General features: G+C 43.8%; 1 protein-coding gene across 5 annotated transcripts in view; it reads left to right on the top strand.

Annotated features, from left to right (window-relative positions):
• The window catches only part of cadm4 (cell adhesion molecule 4), a 163,955-nt gene that overhangs the window by 109,545 nt on the left and 35,438 nt on the right, over positions 1-18,972 (top strand). For 2 of the 5 annotated variants that reach the window (XM_061050213.1, XM_061050216.1), the window contains exon 1: positions 9,338-11,763. The exons of 1 other annotated variant lie outside the window; for it this stretch is intronic. In XM_061050213.1, the coding sequence (XP_060906196.1) occupies positions 11,667-11,763 (97 nt within the window). In that variant the 5' untranslated portion in view covers positions 9,338-11,666. Of the gene's footprint in view, positions 1-9,337; positions 11,764-18,972 lie in introns of those variants that run through there. 2 more of the 5 variants (XM_061050211.1, XM_061050214.1) reach the window with 1 other exon arrangement.

Raw genomic sequence — 18,972 nt, forward strand, 5'->3', positions numbered from 1 at the left:
ATCTTGACAATTTAAAAATGTTGCTAAAACAAATTATTCTCTAATAACACCTAACACCTGTAAGTGGCTAGCACCTTTGCTAACTCACAGCTAAAGCATGTGCTAGTTGGTACATTGGCTGTTTGGAAAGAACAAACACGAACTGGAAAACAATCCAGCTGTAAAACTAACAAGACTGAAGTCGAGAAGTGATTCACTTTCTTTAAAGACATCTAGAGGATTAAAAAATGTTGCTAAATCAAATGATTCTCTAGTTGTCTTAGCTAAGTCAAAAAGTTAGCATATATTTTCTAAGTGGCTATTACTGTAAAATCCTGTGTATAAGACACACTTTTAATACCTATTTTTTAACTTAAAAAGTTGGCTGCATCCTTTATAGCAGTGTGAATAATAAACCTAAAAAAATGCTCCCCATTTATTGTGTAGCCTATTGCAAGCTGTGCTGGGATACATAGTGAAGCAGTCCAGGCTGGTAGCGACATTTAAAAAAATCCTTTATCTCCCTCGTTAGGTCATATAAAGAAAACATTGGTATATTCTATTGCTGAATATACACTGAGAGTCAACGAGTGACCAGCGGAGGTTGGCAGCTATAGCTTGCGGTCTGTGGGTTGATTCTTCACAACTTTCATTGTCACAGCTGCACTTTGTCAACTTTGCTGAACGCAATGGAAATCATCAAACAGGACGATAAATCTAAGCTTGTTTTTTCTCTCAGGGAGACCTCCCAAAACAGACTGAGTAATATATATCAGTGTGACGATATTCCTGATTTTAAAAGGTTTACTTCCAGAGTGGTTTTCTGAAGTAAAACTGTATGTGAGGATGTATCTCTAACCTACAACTCAGCAAGGGAAAGGTGTCAAGGGAGACTTTCAGAAAATCGTACTTAAAAAGACTTACTTTGGAATGCTCACACTCAATTTGGCTAACCTGCAGTCTGCTCATGCCTCATATCTTCACAAGAAATAAGTGCTTGCTTGCACTACTAAAGTGGAGGGGGGACGTCAGCTACAAGAAACTATTTTATGGCATGTGTTCGTTGTTTAAAGAATGAATTGGAAATAGATCCATCCTATCCTTTAGCATAAAAAAACATGCAAACATGTTACTGTGTGTGTCACCGTGCACTGCACAACCCATCACAGAGTCAGACAGGCATGAATGAACTAATTAAACACGCTCTCCTTCTTTGACTTCTGCAATCCATAGAACATTGAATAATTGACCCGACGTACCTGCAGTGTATTAACATACTGTAGCTTTATTATGCCGCGAGAGAAGAGACAGAGTAGAACGAAGGAGAGAGAAGCAGAGGAAGCACATGACAAAAAGACAGAGAGAGGAGATGAAAAACATGAACTGAGTGTGGAATTGGAACAGATGAACGGGAAAGAATTGAGGAAAGAAAGTGGGAGAGTGATAGGGAAGCAGTGGAGCAAATCAAAGTAAAATTAAGTGCATTTACATATTTAGATGAGCGCTTCTAGTCAGCCTGTCTAATTATTTCATCTCCATTTTTCATTTGCACGCTGCTCAATCCGGAAGCAGCAGGCCGTGAGGAAAGTTTCTCCCTCTCTCGCCCTCCTCACCATTACTTTATCACACTTGTCCTTCTCTCAGCCGCTCTTTGACTCTCAACCCCTCGCAGTCGCCTTTCGTTATCCGGGTCATTACCATATGCTTTTTGTCCGTTCGCACTTGTTCTCCCTATCTCCCTTACGCCCCCTGCTCCTGCTCTCTCTCGCCATGTTTTATGCATACAATGAAACTGCCCCACATGTGTCCAAAAATGAGTGTGTGCGCGCGTGGAAAGGTTCACTGCTAATGCCCTTTCTAGCACCATGTTTTATGCATTGTGTTGTCCTGGTGTCCGATCAATGTGTGTGTATGTGTGCGTGCCTGCGTGTTCACCCACCCACTATTAAACCTTTCAAATTAGCATGAACCATGTCAGGAGAAGCCAAGCCACGTTAACCTTCTATCACTGATTTTCTCCTTTCCTTTATGCCTTTTTTCACACTCCATAAATCTGTCTCTCTGCTCGCTCTCACTGTCTCCCCTGCCCTCCCTCACTCCATCTCTACTCTCCTCGTCCTCCTTCTCCCTCTCTCTGCCTCACCACTGCTCATCACTGTGTTTGCATCTCCTTTCTCTATACATTACATCCCCTTGCTCATATAAATGTCCCCCTCCTTCTCCACCCTCTCTCATCAGCACAATCTATTAGTGTGTGTGTTTGTGTGCAAGCACGTAAGTGTTTGATGGCTTATCCTTGCTTTGAGGCCTGCGTGTGTTTCTGTTTACGTGCGTCTCTTTGCTTATTTGAGTATGTGTGTTTAGGCTGAACAGTGTGTAGCCAATATGTATACTTTCCTGCAAGTGTGTGTGTGTGCACGAGTGCAGCACGCATATGTGCGTTTGAGTGTGCATGCGCACGTGCATGCGAGTGTGTCTGCTGGCATAAAAGGTTGTTATGTGCTTTAGGTGTTAATTGGCTGAGGAGCTTCGTTAATATTCTCCTTGCGAGCCCGCTCGTCAGGAACAGAGCCGGCAAACTGATGAGTGTGTGATTTTCCTCCAGAGAGAGAGAGAGCGAGAGAGAGAGAAAGAGAGAAAGAGAAACAAGAGTGACTTCAGTGCAAAGACCCTCTGTAAGGTCAGAGCGGGAGAAGGGGAGAACGAGAAAAAGGATCGGGAAAAAAAGCAGCTGAAGCATAGAGGGCGAGTAGGGAGGGGTCTGAAAAGCAAAAGACAAGAGTTAGAAAGACAGAACGAGATTGAGGGAGGGAGGGGTATGGAGAGAGATGTGATAAAAAAGCCATAAAGGGTTCCATTGAGGCATTGGGTGAAAGGAAAGATTATATCATGCGAGGGAGGAATTATCCCTTTGTTAGGCGTTTGTGAATTGGCGGAATGGGGGCAAGGCTGCTTGGCAGGGTACCCCCCTGGTGAGGTGGCATATTGCTGCTCAATTCTAATCACAGCACACAAGCTAACCTGGAACCAGACCTTGCTTCCTGCTACACCGGCAAACACAAACCATCCTCTTGCAGAATAAACACAAATGAAACATCATAAGCTGCATCCTGACAGGTTGATATACACATCAATGACACGACACATGCGCACCTGGAAGGTGCAGATCCAGATAGTGAACCGGTGCATGCTCGTATGGGAACGGTGACAACCAATCTCTTACATAGGCGACGAACATCAGGGAACAAAGGAGTTTACTCCCTACACGTGCCGTGCAAATGTTAGCACATGCATCGGGGACAAATAAAGCGTAGAGACTGACACATGCACTGCAGTAGAGAAAACAGTGAGCAGTGAGAGTTGCAGCCTGTCACCGGGAGGTATGATGCCACATGGATAATGAGTGTTGCTCCCAGCAGGTAGCGGTGTAGCATGTGGCTCACAGCACACACAGAAACACTCGTTAGGAAGCGCAGACAGTGCTTTCTCCTCTTGGCAGGTAACATTGTTTGCATTTATCTTACTGAATAAGGGATGACTAATCTTAGTGTTCTGGTGCATCCCAATAGGGGGGGACCCTTGCATGGTTGTGCATAAAATATGCCTGTAATGCATTCTTGTACTTAAACTGTGTATCTTTGTATTAATGTCTTGAAACGGCAAGAGCCTGCAGCACGTTCATGTGTCATCTCTGCATGAAAAAGCTTCCAGTCTTGTTGGCCTATACGCTTACACCTGTATCCTGCCGTTCTCTTTATCTGAGCAAATGAGAAACCCTGGAGCTACCTTGAATCTTGCCGTATCTATTTTGAAAAGCTGCCGATGTTATTCACACTAGCACTCAAACTCTTGCCTCTTTTTGCACATAACCTGCGTGTGTAAACTTTTAACTACTTTACCTTTTTACAGCTAAAAGATTTATTCATAAAATGTCATTGTTTACGGTCCCTAGAGAGTTTGTTCAACACAATATAATTCCTGTCATGTCACAGGGCTTCCTCAGTCATTCACAATGCAATCCTGTCTCCTACAAATTACTTTTACTAATTTGCTTTGCCAATTACATTTTGCAGAAAAAGTAATTGCTGCTGGGATTACATTTACTGGCAAGGTTTTCTCGGGTTAAGGAAGTTTGACTCTTGTTTTCCTATATTGTCCTATATTTCTATCTTGTCTAGTCACAGGGAGAAGGTAAGGGTGGGTTTGTGTGTTGCATATTATGAGAATATGGTTTTAGTTTAAAGCAGGGACAATCAATGTATTTAATTTTATGCATCAAGTCCCATCTGGCTTTTTTAAATGGTTATCCTTGACCGCAATCTTAAGTATACTCCCCTTAACCTCTCTTACATTACTACATCAATTTAGTATTTAAAGTTCCTGTCAGGATATTTGAGCTGGTTATGAAACAGACTGAAATTAATACTGACACCTTTATGTGAACTACAAAAGGGAACAAAACCATCAGTGACCTTCTGTATGATTTGTCTTGAGTTATTTTTTTAAGTCGTTAACCGCTGCTTCTGAGTATGTGTCAGACAGTGAGTCACAGAACGCTACAGAAGCAGCCTTTGTTTACATTTTACACAGCAAAGATTGATATTAAGTTAATTGTTTCATGGTTTAAAAAACAGCAGGATGAGATTTTACATCAGAAAAAAAGAGTAACTTAGAAAGAGACACAAACAAAAGTTCCTCATAGAAGCTTTAAACAGCTTTTACACATTCAGTTTTCTTGGAGTTTTTAGATTTGTTTAAAAAAAGATTTGAAAAATCTTGATATTAGGTGTGGTAGTAAACTCTTAAAGATTTGTCCACATTGACACTTAAGAGGAAATTTATCTGTAATATGTTAATGAGATAATGTGTAAAATCTGGCTCACTTTCATTCATGTCCTCAAGACAGAAACATTGACATGGCATGATGTGCATGGGGCGGCTGTGGCTCAGTCCTCGTCTCCCAACAGGAAGGTCGAGGTGTTTGATCCCCAGCTCCTGCAGCAACATGTCCGTATTGCTCCCACTGCTTCAGCAGTGGCGTATGAATGGGATTAGTTACTACACTTTACATAGCAACCTCTGCCATCAGTGCGTGAATGGGTAGGTGTGACATGGGGTGGAAAAGCGCTTTGTGTCGTCAGAAGACTAGAAAAGCGCTATATAAGCTCACGTCCATTTACCATGTGAAAGCCGGTTCTGAGTCTTGCGATTGTTAAATTACTGCTCTGATAGAGTTAATTCAACACAGTGAATTATGTAAAAGTAGAGCATTACTACTGAAGTAGTGAACTTCAACTAGCTTATTCAACTCCATTGGTAGCTATCAATAGCTTTCTGCAGGATGACTTGAGAGTGTTTTGTTCATAAATGCATGCTCAGTTCTTTGTCAGGCTTGAGGAGAAATGGCAAAGAATATTCATTTTTGAACATGAGGTTGATTCATGGCAAATGCAAAGTGTGATGACACATATAAAAGGATGTCTACACCAAACCAATGGGCCTTTATGTTTGTCCTTTAGCCCTATAAAACCTTTGAAAATACTGTGGAAGGTATGTTTAATGTATTCTTCTGTAAATATACAGAGAAAGGTGAAAAAAGTATATAAGCTAAGAAAAGATATTCTACCTTCTTATGCATTCACACCCAAACTATGTCATTTCAGTCTGCAGTGATTCAAATCCTACTATCTGTTTTGTATTCTTGTTTGCCTGTCACGGTGTGAGCTTTATTGACTTTTATTTATTTGCCAGGCTCCACTGTCAACAGGCTGCGAAAAAATAAAGAAAATCAAAAGTTTCTAATCCTAGGTTGTGAGAAGAAAGACCGACGGTGTCACTCGAAATGTACCCAAATGATCGGGCTGTATTGATCCCTTCGCCGGGAGCATGAGGTGAGCAGGAAGTTGCCTGAGCCATGCCTCCAGAAAACGCAGCCAGTGATAGTGTCCATAGATCGAGGAGCTGTGACTTTTCTAATTAGAGAGTTCTGAGAAAACCCAGTTGGATTAGCTAGTGCATGGCTCTCGGCTAGCTATTAATGTCAGGTCACCCAAACAAACAAGAAATCAGAAAGACGAGAGGAAAAGGAGAGCAGAGTGCTGGGAGGGGGGGGGGGGGGGGGCGCTGAGCAAGCAGATGATGGTCAGCATACTCAGACCAGGGTCGAAATAGTTGTTTTGACACGAAAACAGGAAAAGCACGAATTAAGTAGTCCATCAATCTATTTAAAATAAAACTGCAAAACAAATTAAATATCCCGTCAAGTGTTTTTGAATAATTGACACGAAACTTGCAACACCCAAACTTCAGACTATCCTCAAGAAAATACACACAGACTTCAGCTTCATGAAAAGTGGAGCCCACAGTGCATCACTATCCAAATCAATGGAGAAAAGAGCATCTTAAAACTGAAGTTCCTCACTTACAGAGTGAGCCATCTTAGCGACAAATACCCCAGGTGTCTTTGAGTTTTCGAGATGATTTACACAAGTCTCCGATTTATTTTGTGATAGCTACATTTTTGATTCTAGTTGAAATCTGCCTTGACAAGCTTACAGCTGTTGGCACCAATCTGGGGTATTCCTACATCTTTTTTTGTTTTTGACTTTTTGCCTCTTTTGATACAAGACAGCTGAAGAGAGAGGAACTGTCGGGGGGAGAGAGAGGGGGTAGACCAAGTATGCATCCAAGGGTCCAGGTTGGGTGTTGAACCTGCAGCCAATTCCTTGAGCCTCTGTATGTAAGGCGCCTTCTCTACTGACTGGGCCGGTGACCCGGGGTTTATGCCTAAGTCTTTGTGTGAAAACACATCTGAGATTGTGAGTTAATGTCCCGAGTTTAACAAAATGAACACTTCATCCCAGGCCCATTGCGTGTTGAATTAGAGTCTAATGACTCAAAGGTTTAATGAAGTTCTGCTTCACATGTCTGATTTGCTCCTTAAAGATTGTTTAAAAAGAATGATCAGTTATACAGGATCTCATATACGGTGGACTAGTGGTCTCCGTTTGGTGTGATTTGTTTACACTGCGTCTCAGGGGACATTACTCCATCACAAATGTTCAGATACTACATTCCTGTGAGTGATTAAACTTTCTAGTAGCCTGGGACTTTGTGGCAGCACCATAAAACAAACTCTTGATAAAAAAACCAACTTGAAAATAGTATTGGCCTTTAGAAATATATGCAATCTATATTCATGATTATCTATATGTATGAGTTCACATGCCTACATTAATGTAACCACACTGATACCTGGATGTTCACTTATCCTGAAACACCCGTTGGGAGTTGTTCATTTGATTTATCTTTATACCTTTCAGGAACACATGCCCTCCTTTACACTCTGCACGGTCAGCCAATAAACCCTCGAGATTCCCGCCTACACAGACACATATATGCATGTATCCCCCACAACGCACTCAACACACACACGTATACACACACATTCCCCCAGCACACTCGCCCGCACAACCTCGAGGGAGACATAAGAAATAAATTCAACACTTCCGCTTACCCAAGAAGCGCCTTAAGGACAAAGAGAAATTTAATCTTGGATAAGCCTCCCGATAGAATCTCTGCATTAGCCCTGTGCTGCTGGTTCACAGCTATCCCATCAACCCTTACCTCCCACACCTTGGCCCGAATCCCTTGCATCTCTCCTCCTCCTCTACACTGCTTGTTTCTTTCTTTAATTTCCTCTCCTCTCCTCCCTTGCCTCTCTTCACCCATCTCACTACTTTTTATAACTTTCTGTTTTTCTTATTTGAATTTGGCTGTATTCTATCTTCACCTCATTTTCCCAATTTTGTGTCTGTCCTTCCCTTGAACCATCCCTTGTTGTCAACATCCACCTCATGCCCCCTCCTCGCCTCTTTCCATCCCACCCTCCAGCCTTCATCTCTCCATCTCCTCCCCAGTTGTGGGACATACTGTATATATACATCTACATTTCTGTTCCCCTCCCTTGTCAGGGCGCTTTAATACCATTGGTATTAAACGCTGGCACGACCTCCTCGGCATACTTAAGCAGGCAGGGATCCTTGTAAGGCTGTTTGAGTGCTTAATATTTTCAGCACGCCGCTGACTTAAGCCCCTTAAGTGCTTTGGCAACACTTATTCCACGGTGGCACCAATGAAGCCCATTAAAAATTTGATTTGGATGAGAGAGAGAGACAGAGAGAGATAGAGAGAGGGAGGGAGAAAAAAAGAGGAAGGGGGGATAGGGGACACAATTTGCCGTTACCTCCCTTACTTCCGCACACACTGCGACAAAAACAAATACACCCATCAGGGGGTTACCCACACAGGGACTCTGTGGACACAGATACACACACAGAGACACACACTCTCGCCGGTGGTGCAATGTTTGCCATGTGTTCCTCCTTTTGTCTGTAATTATGTCCTTTGTTGCTCTATAAAGCACTCTGGGATGACCCTATTTTGTTAAAAGCACTTAATAAATAAATGTGACTTTATTTGACTTGATAATAGGGAACAGCATGTTTCAAATTAAACGCACAGAGATGTTTGTAAATACAGCTTGAGGCTGATTAGAACTGATCAGTTGATTAAGAACAAGTGGAGGTGCTAATTTAAAAGCAAAACTGTGCTGCCTCACACACTTTACAGGACAATGAAAGTCAGAGACGCGGAGTGTAGCGTAGTTAGCTTCTATCATTTGCTTTGTATTGCAGGTTTTATTGCCAATAGCAGTAATGATGGTGCATGTGCGGCTGGAACTGCATTATGCATGATTGGTTGATTCAAAATGTTTTGACAGGTTAGACTACCAGTTAGCAATAAATTCTGTTTCATCAGTGTAAAAATATGGAGCTGAGACTATTACGGCAGGTTCACATCAACATAACTCATAACAGTAACACGGTCGTAGTCATGTACGTTTCTGCCTTGTCCACATCCGCTTCCAATTGCAAACCCTAAAGACAAACATGCACATAGTTCTTGTCAGCAGACAGCCGTGCGCATCCCTGCTGCCATAAAAAAACGGCCATTAGACATAAAGAGGCACTATGATGCCTCTGTGTGTGCGCCTGCTTGGATAAATTAATGGTTGGTAGAAACTGGAAGGGACAAACAGACAACCAAATGTAAACTCTGCTTCAGTCCACACTGGACAGACAAGTATATTCAGACACACACACACACACGCTGCCACTGTTTAGTGAACTGAAAGAAAACCTTTGTCGCTGCCTCAATCGGCACACACACACACACACTCATCTCTAACCTTCACAAAATAGTATGCAAAATATGCAGACACTGATCCCCACACATTCTGAGTAAAGGGAGGGTGGACGGGGTTATATAAACAAGTGGAAGGCAGATAGGATATGGACTGACTGATGGACGTGATCTGCAGTGATACCACTTTGGGATTATAGCAATTTTCTATATCAACAGGAGAAAAGTGAATCGAAAAGGAGGACAAACTTGCAGGACTAACTAGCTGCTACGGATTGACTGGAGGATTAAAGGCAGAGGGGAGAGAAGGAAGGCAGAACGGATAAACCAAACACAATTTGAAGAGATCAATTTGAACAACTGAATAGACTTTTGTTTCTGTCCATCTGCTGCCAGGCTCCAGACCTGAGTTTGCGGTGCACGCCAACACAGAGTCATTTTCTCAGCATCAGGCAGTTGACCGCTGAAGTCGCCGCCGTAGGGGAGATTGGCGATGATCCGCTTTCGGCTTTGCCAGAAGTGTCAGGGCCTTTGCCGTTAGAGCTCATTGTGCTTGCAGTGCAACAGAGAGTGAGAGGGAGCGGGCAGTGTGTAGTAATCTGAGGATGACACCCGCACTTTATTCCATCAGATAGTGCTCAGTGAGGTGTATGGTGCAGCTTGTCTCACTTTGTCTTTGCACTACAAACACATTCATACATATTAAACACACATACTTACACATACAAGCACACAGGAGCTACACAGAGGTTGATGATGCATTAGGTCCTGACAATCAGTGGACCTCTGCCCGAACATTGAACACAGCAGCATTTCAGAACGGTGTGTATGAGTGAGTGTGTATCTGGAGGGAAACCAGGGGCTGACTGCACCCAGTGTAGCATGTTGAAAAGGGAGAGTTAGGCCAGTCGATGCTGCACGATTACACTGTCTGATAGCCTGTGATTATTCTGTGGAGTCTGAAATTACCATGTAAAAATCACTGTCCATTTACGCAACAGTGTATACATGGTAGCGTATCAAAAGAGTGCTAGCATTCAAGGGAATAATGGTAGCTACCCTGTGGGAATAATGTGCAAGTCTCTGGGGTAAAATAGCAGACCAAAAAAGTGTAATCTGAAACTCTGACTTCAGTCTGCTCAACATTGTACAAGTTGTTTTTTCCACACAGGGCAAGCACTTCCACTTTCTTTCTTTATAGTGCACCACTCCAGTTCAATGGATTTTATTTAACCTTAGCTATCTCCTGATGAGTTGCAAGATAGTGTCTCCACCTCTCCAGAGACCAGGCTGGTTGGGTTGTAGCTCAAAGGAACATTGACTCATGTATGCCGATTTGTGTGGTGTGGAGTGCAAGAAACCTTGTTTGACTCATTAAAATACAATCTGTTGTAGAACGAGCATTGTTGCCCTAGATTTTGATGATCTCGAGGGCACAGAAATGTAGGTAGCTCTATTTTTAAAAGTAAGCATTCAATCAACATCAGTAGAGATAAACTTGACTTGCTTTGGAATACTGTTTCTCAGTCTCCATGTGACTAAAATATAGTATTATTGACATTCTCTGGTCCTTGGAGCAGTGAAGTATGACCTACAGGAGACAAGCAGTTGGTTGTTGTGGTTACATTTTTGGCTGATAGGGAGCCTGGTCCTCAGAGCTAGCTTAGCTTTAAGTTGGCACTACAGTGTACAGTGGGGGATGAGCTAATTAAGTTGACCCTAGTTTGGCTAATTGCACAGCTGCCATTACTAAAAAGCCTTGCTGGTAAAGAACACAACAGTGTAGGTCTCCTTTGGTCACTTTTGGTATTGGTTTTTCTGCTTTATTGATCTAAGAAGCTTGGGTTTTGGTCTCAGGAGGCTTGGAGCACTGTAGTAGAAAATAGCTAGCCTAGCAGTGTTTGCTTTGTTGTTGTTGTGCTTAGATGGGACTGGGCTCCTGTTCTTCTTTGTAGCAGCAAGGCCTTTACACTGTATGGATTTAAGACAAACACATTTTGTTAGTTCTTTCTTAGCAGCACTGGGGGCAAAAGTCGACACTTGAACTTTTTTGTTGCCAAAAGCTTATCTCTGTGTGCATTGTGATTTGAATTTCTAGTTCTTTTAGCACCTTGAGCTCTGGCCAAACTTCAGTGTATTGCGTGCAAGCCGTGGCCATAATTCAGTCCTTTGTGATTTAGCAGCTCCAACAGTTTCTTTTGCATGCATTGTGATGCAGTGTAGCACATAAGTGTCCTTTCTAAGTCTTGTCCTCAAACAACAACTTCTGTCTGATTGCTCTAAAGCATAGCTGGGCTGTTAGCGTGCACGTGTCTGCAGCATTGCAGGGGAGGAACAGATCAGAGTGTGTGTGTTTGTGTGTTGACTCGATTTTTTTCTGTAGCAGTGCAAGCTAGGTCACAGAGGAGCCATTGATCAAACGTGCACATCTAAACACACACACACATACACAAATACCCACACACACAGCTTCTCAATACACAATGAGGCCTGTCCGGAGCTGTGTCCTCTGCCGCCTCCTCCCTGCCCCCTTCTCTCTAGCCCTGCGCAGCCTAGTCCTGGTCCTCCTCTGCATCACTCGTAAGTCATGCACGCATGAGCACTCACATGTCCATACACACACATACACAGATTAAATAAGACGTGCACTATTGATTCTAGGTGGAAACTCGGGTGTCAATGTCAAAGAAACAAGCCTGTTTACATGTAAGCACTAATGTGACAATTCAGTTTCAGCCTGATGTTTTTATGCTTTTTAATTTAGACTTCCTGCAGATTTAGCTCCAAATGTTGTCACATGATGTCTCTGCTATATTTGAAAAGAACACAGTTTTAACAACAATGGTAATTTATACAGAATACGATTCAGTGCATGGCCATTGAAGGGAGAGCTTGCAGTAAAATCATGAAACAAGAGCTGTAGATGGACAATTCAAACTGGTGGTAATTAAGTCAGAATAAGTAATTAAGATTAATACTAGAGAGAATATATCAAGACAGAAGCATATGCCCGGGAGGTGAAAGGAGCAGGGAATAGACGGATGGACCAAAAGACTTGGTCACGAATGAAAACAGAGAAAGAAAGACAGATATAAGAGTGTCTGAAGCCTTTTTTTTTCTGAGCTTTCCTCTGAAGAACCTAATAAAAGAAAGTTGGACCCCAGAGTCGGAGAGATACAGCAAGCAAAATGGAGAAGGTTGAAGAATACAACGAGAAGTAGTGGGGGAAAAAAGTGCAGAGCAAGACACCAATATATACAGAGACAGACTGACATTGGAAAGAAATAAGGACCTGGCCAGATAGAAACGTGTACTGTATGTGAGGTGGAAAAGGGAAGAAGCAGCTGAGACAGAAAAGAGAAACAGCAAGACAGAGACTGAGAACAACGCAGCCTGTGTGTGTGTGTGTGTGTGTGTGTGTGTGTGTGTGTGTGTGTTTTCAAGACAGAAAGAGATGCAGGGGAGGGGTACAGAGTTAAATCAAGAGACAAGGCCTCAAAAAGAGCTGCATGAGGTCGAGATGTGAAGCCAAGCATCATAAGACTGATTGAAGAACACGATGCCTAGGTGGCGAGGAGAAGAAGAACATGAGGTGGAGTGGGATCAGTGACAGAATTGCTAGCAATGTATACCTGTAGTCATTATCATATAATGGGTTTACGACACAGAGATGTTCTTTTCCTATGCTCACTGGTAAACAAGTGTGCCGCTGTGCACAGTACCTTCTCTCTCTAATTTGACTGCTTTCTTTTTTTGCACATTAGATCAACAGAAGGACATTGTGTTTGTTGGTGAGTTGAGGGGGATTCTGGGTAGGAGGGGTGGACAATGAGGGAGTGAGGGATGCAGAGGAAGAATGAGTTTGTGTCTTGGCAGCCAGCGTCGTTATGTAATCCATGCCAGTAGGGCAGTTTTGTTTCGGGCCTTGAATTTGTACACAAATACACTCTCTTGTACACATTTAGCACCATTTCAAGCTTTTTTTTTTTTTTTTTGCATTTCCTCTCTCCCATATAAACAGTGTTAGACACACACTCACACACAACACGGCTACACAGCAAAGGGAAGGCAGCCATGTGGTGGATTTTGAAGGGGTGTTAAAGCCAGTGCTTTTGGCTGTGGTGAATCTCCAGTGTGATAACGGTCGCTGTAATAGCCCTGTAAATTTCCTTTAAGCCGCTGTCGGGTGTGCGCGCGGCAGCCGTTGTCGCAGGGTTGTTGGGCCCGTGACAGACCCGAGTCATAAACTGCAGCACAGTAGATACAGCTAACCAGCTGTAAGAGTCAGAAAAGAGGGGTGACAGGGGAAAAGATAGAGGTAGATGAAAGTTTGTGAAGGGTAAGAAGAGGAATGGGGAAGCAGAAAGAGTGATAAGATGAGTGGACAAGAAGAGTGGGATCAGGGAGATGCAATACAGCAGGAGCGCGAGGACGATGAAGAAGAAGTGAGGACGATGAGGTGATTGAAATACACCACAGGGATGGGGAGGCATAAAGATACGAAGGTCAGACAAAAGGAGAGGAGAGGAGAGGAGGAAAATAAAGGTAGGCATAGAGAGAAGAAGAGAATGAATTTCAATGCCAAGGATGGAGGCTGGGGAGAAAAAGTCAGGATTTGAAATATATAAATGAAAGAAAGTAAATGTTTCTAATGAGAGGTCAAGAATGGAGGGAGATTTTGTGCTGATTTTGCTGATTACCACTGCAGCGCTCACACTACACCAGTGGGTGATGGAGAGAGACAGTCTGAAGCTATGCCAAAGAAGTGGAGAGATTAAGGAGTAAGAAAGGGAGAAAGAGAGGGATAAAACGTGAAGAGGGGGCTGAGCTGCATGGGACTTGCAATTAAATGGAGCAAAAGTTGGACAAGAAGATGAAAGAGTGCCAAAGAAAAACTGAGATATCGAGTCTCCTGCTCCACTCATTTGTTTTGTCCCCATGTCCCAATCACTCCTCTTTTCTTTTTTTCTCCATCTCCCCCCTTTGCTTCTTCTCTTCCGCTCTTTCGGCTCACTCACTACAAAAACAGCGCGATTATGCTGCAGACTTGAGCTGCAGAACAAATCACATTTAGCGAAAGGAGAGCAGAAAGGAGCAGAGAGGCAGGAGAAGATTCCCACTGAGTCTCAGAAAAAGAGAAAGAGAGATTGCAAGGGGAGTGAAAGCCTATTGCAGCTTGGAAGAAAACTATTGCGAGGGGTGGGGGGTAATATGAAGAAAGAGAAGGAAGAAAGGACAGGATGGAGGAGACGGCAGATAACAGGAGAGAGGAAGAAAGAGTCGCAAACCATTCTCCTGAGGCCCAGGAGAGAGAGAGAGAGAGAAGAGGGGATCTTTAGGACAGCGCTGATGGAGAAGATGAGTGATGAACGATGCAGTAAAAGATAAGGAAGAGGGGAAGGAGGAAGGAGATAGGGAGCAAAAGAGATTCAAGGATTTGATCAGGCAGAAAGTAGGGAGGAGAGGGATGGAGGGACTGCAGGTTTGAATAACAGGAGAAAGAGGGAGATGGTGAGAATGAGATTAGACACGAAGGCAGGAGGAAGGGAGATTTATGAGATGTGGACTAAGTGGAAGTGAGGGGGGGTTGGGTTGGTCACAGAAAAATGAATAAAAAAGGAGGAGTGGAGGAGAGAGAGAGAAAAGAGGACAGGAGAAAAAGCGATAGAACCAAGGTAATGAGAGAGATGAGAGCGAGATTTGTAAAAGGATTATGTATTATTTATAGAGGGAGCATCATCTTTTCTTTTCTTTTCTGTTTTCTTTGCATTGGATTTGATTGGCAGAGTTCTGGCTCCCCGAAGGAGATGGAGTGATAATTTTAGACAGGGAAGAAAAAAAAGGAAGGGGGGGGGGGGGTTGTTGTGGGTCTGCAGAGGGAGTTATGGAGGAGAAGAACCTCAAAGTCAGCTTTTTCATAGAGTCAGTGCGGTGCAAAAACTCTGTGATTAACCTGGAGCAACACACACAAACACACCCCAACACATAAACATCTCCAACATCATTTGCATACATGCTGTGAAAGAGCCGGCTCGCCTCGCCGACTCGGGGGATGATGGGGAAAATGTACATCCAGATGGGAAGAGATTGAGAAGTTGCCAGTGAACGACCCCATAAGAGTGGAAACTATGAGCTCCTGTTATTGTTTTAATTAAAGCAGTAATAACATAAGGGGGTCGTGCATTGTATCCGCCTGCATCGATTCGCTTGTAAGTCCATGGCCGGCATGCAAAGAAAACACAAGCTCTTGGCCCGCTTCCAATTGAAAGATAATGAGAGATAATGAATAGGAGACAGTGACTGCACTGCTTCAAGGATACATGGGGGGCATGTTTGGGGCAAGCGGAGACAGCTCATCTCTTCTGTGGCTTGTCTTTTTTTTTTTTTTTTGGTTTGTGTTTTTTTCCCCCTCCTCCGTCACTCTGAGAGACATGGAGAGAGAGAGTTAGACTTCAGCAAGGCTCTAATTCAGCCCCCTAACCCTGCACCAGTGAGGCCATTTCTAGAATTTACCGTGACCGAGGGTGAGCCAGCAAGTCCACCTGGCTCCCTCCCAACCCCCCCCCCCCCCCCCCCCCCCCCCTTTTACACCTCCTCCCTTCATCCACATCTCTCTCTCTCTCTCTGTCTCTGTCCCCCTATGCTCTGCCTCCCTCATCTTATAACTCAACCCCATTGTGGGGACCATTAGTACAGGCCCCTGAACAGGCTTGTCTTATGAATTTGCACGCCTCTTATTTATTTATTTATTTGTTTATGTATTCTGAAATGATGGCCCTTCTTCGATCTCTATTGCCTAGTAAATAAAGGCTCTCTTTTTTTTGCCAGGGGGGCTGTGACAGAGGCATTTGAAATGATGAGAAGCACCAATTCACTGCTATGAAATACTGCCCCCGCTTGGCTGGAGAGAGAAGTAATTGTTTTTGCCCCCCCCCCCTTCCCCCCTTCCTGTTTTATTCACCCGTCAGTGCACCAGCCATGGTATGGATTCCTCTCAGCATTTCCCTCCTAATATGATTCGACTCTTTCGGGGAGTTTTATTACGGGTGCTGATTTGAATACGGGGCAGATTAATACCAGTGCCACACATGTTGATTCCCTTCACGTCCTTCTCATTCACTCTCTGATCTGTACTTTACTCTTGATCACATGCACAGGCTCGCGGCCTTGATGTGAAGCCTATAAAACCAACAGTCAAACTCAAAGTGCTGCACCCAGCTGCGTTATGAACGGGAGAGGTAGAATATGCGTCATCTCTCGTATATTTCGTCCAGCCCCTGCCAGCTGCATTATTATACCCAAACCATTGCTTCCTAACTCCCTGCTATCATTTCCCGGATAGAGCTCTCACCCCCCCCCCCCCCCCCCCCCCCAACCATCTCTTCATCCCTCTGTTCTTTATGCCTGGATTGATCATCCACCAGCAGCCAGCAGGTGTTTTTCGGGTGGCATCTCTCAGCAGGCGACAGCGGATGCCAGCCATCTCACTTGCAGCAGCGGTTAACAATTTTTGTTTTTCTTGGTCGCTTTTCTTCGCTTTGCTGCGGCTAATTTCCTTTGAAGGGATGACAGCTGTCAGGAGGAGAGGGGATATAAATGGACAGCTAATTACTTTTTCTGGCCTCATCCCAGAAGCAAACTTTTGACCGTGTTGCTTTGTCTTGACTCTCTGACTCCAAGCCATTCTTTCTCTGTCGGGTCACTTATTACTCACTGACGCTGAACAGGATGCACGGCAGCCCTATTAGAATTAACACTTTTTAAAACAATGGCGGCCTAGCCCGGTTGCCACGGTGATGAGTAATCACAGCCATTAGAAAAATAATTGGGATGGCGGTGGCAGGCCCTGATGGCCCCCGATATGAATCACAATATTGATGCAGAGAATGGGTGCAATAATGACTACAATTAGTGGTAATTGTCAAGATTTTTTTCTGTTCCACCGAGTATTAGAGCCCCTTTTGTCTTTATCCCCCTTTGGTTTCTTTCTGTCCTCGGTTCAATATCTACTGCGTCTCTTTTTTTCCCCTGATGTGATGAATATGTAGGCTTTGACTATTTCATTAAAAGAGATTAAAATCAGGGGGAGAATTAAATTTGGATGGAGTTGGCGGGATCAGATGATGTCAAAGTAGCTTTATTACAATATGCCAGCCCTTGCTTATTCACACCCAGAGCACACGCTTACCTTTTGTGCTCACGCTCACATGCGCAAAAAGATTTGGGACATGCTCAGTTGCAGAAACAGACATTTGTTAAGGCCTAAAGCAGTCAAGTCAGCAACTCCTGCTCCTGCAGCCGCCATCTGTTTGTCTCACAACATTTCCTGCCTTCTGAAGGTGTTTTACAGAAACACAGCCAGACCCTGCAGTGAAATATATATGGCCCTGTCGTCTTTATCGGAACACCTTATTGCCTGCTTCATCATCATGCTTCAATATTGATGGCACTCTTTCTCTAAATCCTCCCCACGGCCAACTCTTGGCCAAGGAGAGAGGGGATGCAAATGGGGATGCAAATTGGTAAATACTAGTTTTGGAAGCCTGGCAAGCTAGTGCTCTCTTCAAGGCAATCACGTTCCACTCCTGGCTGAAGCCTTATGGCTAATTGCGCTACAATCATTTGGATTCAAGCGATGCAGCTCGGTGTCCATTGTGCGCAGCGGGAGGTGTGACTCACCCCGAGCCGTGTCAACAGTCTGACCCACAAACACGGAGGGCGCTCCAATCAGATCATAATCAACCTTCTCATTACTGACTCTCTGGATGTCAGCAGCTTCAAAGAGGCTCCCTGCTGCTTCTCAGAACCCTTGTCTGGAAAAAAAAGATTGGTTTTAGAGGCCGGGGAAGTTTGTTTGAAAGATATTGTGCAAAAGTTTATGTGAGTGTGCAGGTCGCTCTGCAGGCTGGCATGTTTCTGAGCATATATATATGCACTCTGAATGTTAACACAGGTGTCTGTGTGAATGTATGGAAATATTCATTCATAAGAGCCGAAGCTGGACTGCGATCCCTCCCAGCACTTTCCAAATACCTGTAATAAGAAGCATTACATCGGGATAATGGAGTGTAATCAATTGGTTTAGCTTGCACCTGGATGAGAAATGGCTTTAAAAACATGTTCAGTGCAGCCGAAGCTTCCACCACGCTCTCTCTGCTCTCTACTCCACCCAGCCTTTTCCATTGAGCCGATCACAGACATATCCACTCTCCTCTTTCCTCTTCCCACTTCTTGTCCACTTTGATCCTCACATTTTTGCTTTCTACCCATGCCCCACTCACACGGCAAAACAAAGGTCGTCCCAACTTTTTTTTTGCTGTAGCTCCAACCCTCAGTCTCTCAGACCTGCAGAATATTTGATTTAAAAGGTTTCTTTACACTCATCCAGAGAGACAGGCCTTGCAAATCAACCTTTTAGATGTATTTTGGGGATTTGTATTAGTTTTATTCCTGCAGTTTTGAAGAACTTGTAAAAGTTTGTGAACAGTATGTGAATAAGCTAATAACACTGCAGCGTACACTACTATAACACCTTTAGGCGGTGGCAGGGCCGAAATCCAAAAAATGCCTTTCCGGGAGTGTCTTCCCAATAATTTGCCACAGTTGTGTGTATCTGAGTCCTTTTCTGTGTGTGTTTGTGTGCCTAAACTCAAGACCGACAGCCACTTAGAGATTTAATAAGGCATTATGTATTCAAATGTGTGTGTTGGAGCATTCTGTTAGACTCGCTGGAGGCTACAGTGCTGTTTGTATGTGCGCGGGTTTGTGCACATAAAAAAGATGAATGGT

Source organism: Labrus mixtus, chromosome 11 (genome assembly GCF_963584025.1).
Source record: "Labrus mixtus chromosome 11, fLabMix1.1, whole genome shotgun sequence".
Classification (NCBI taxonomy): Eukaryota; Metazoa; Chordata; class Actinopteri; order Labriformes; family Labridae; genus Labrus; species Labrus mixtus.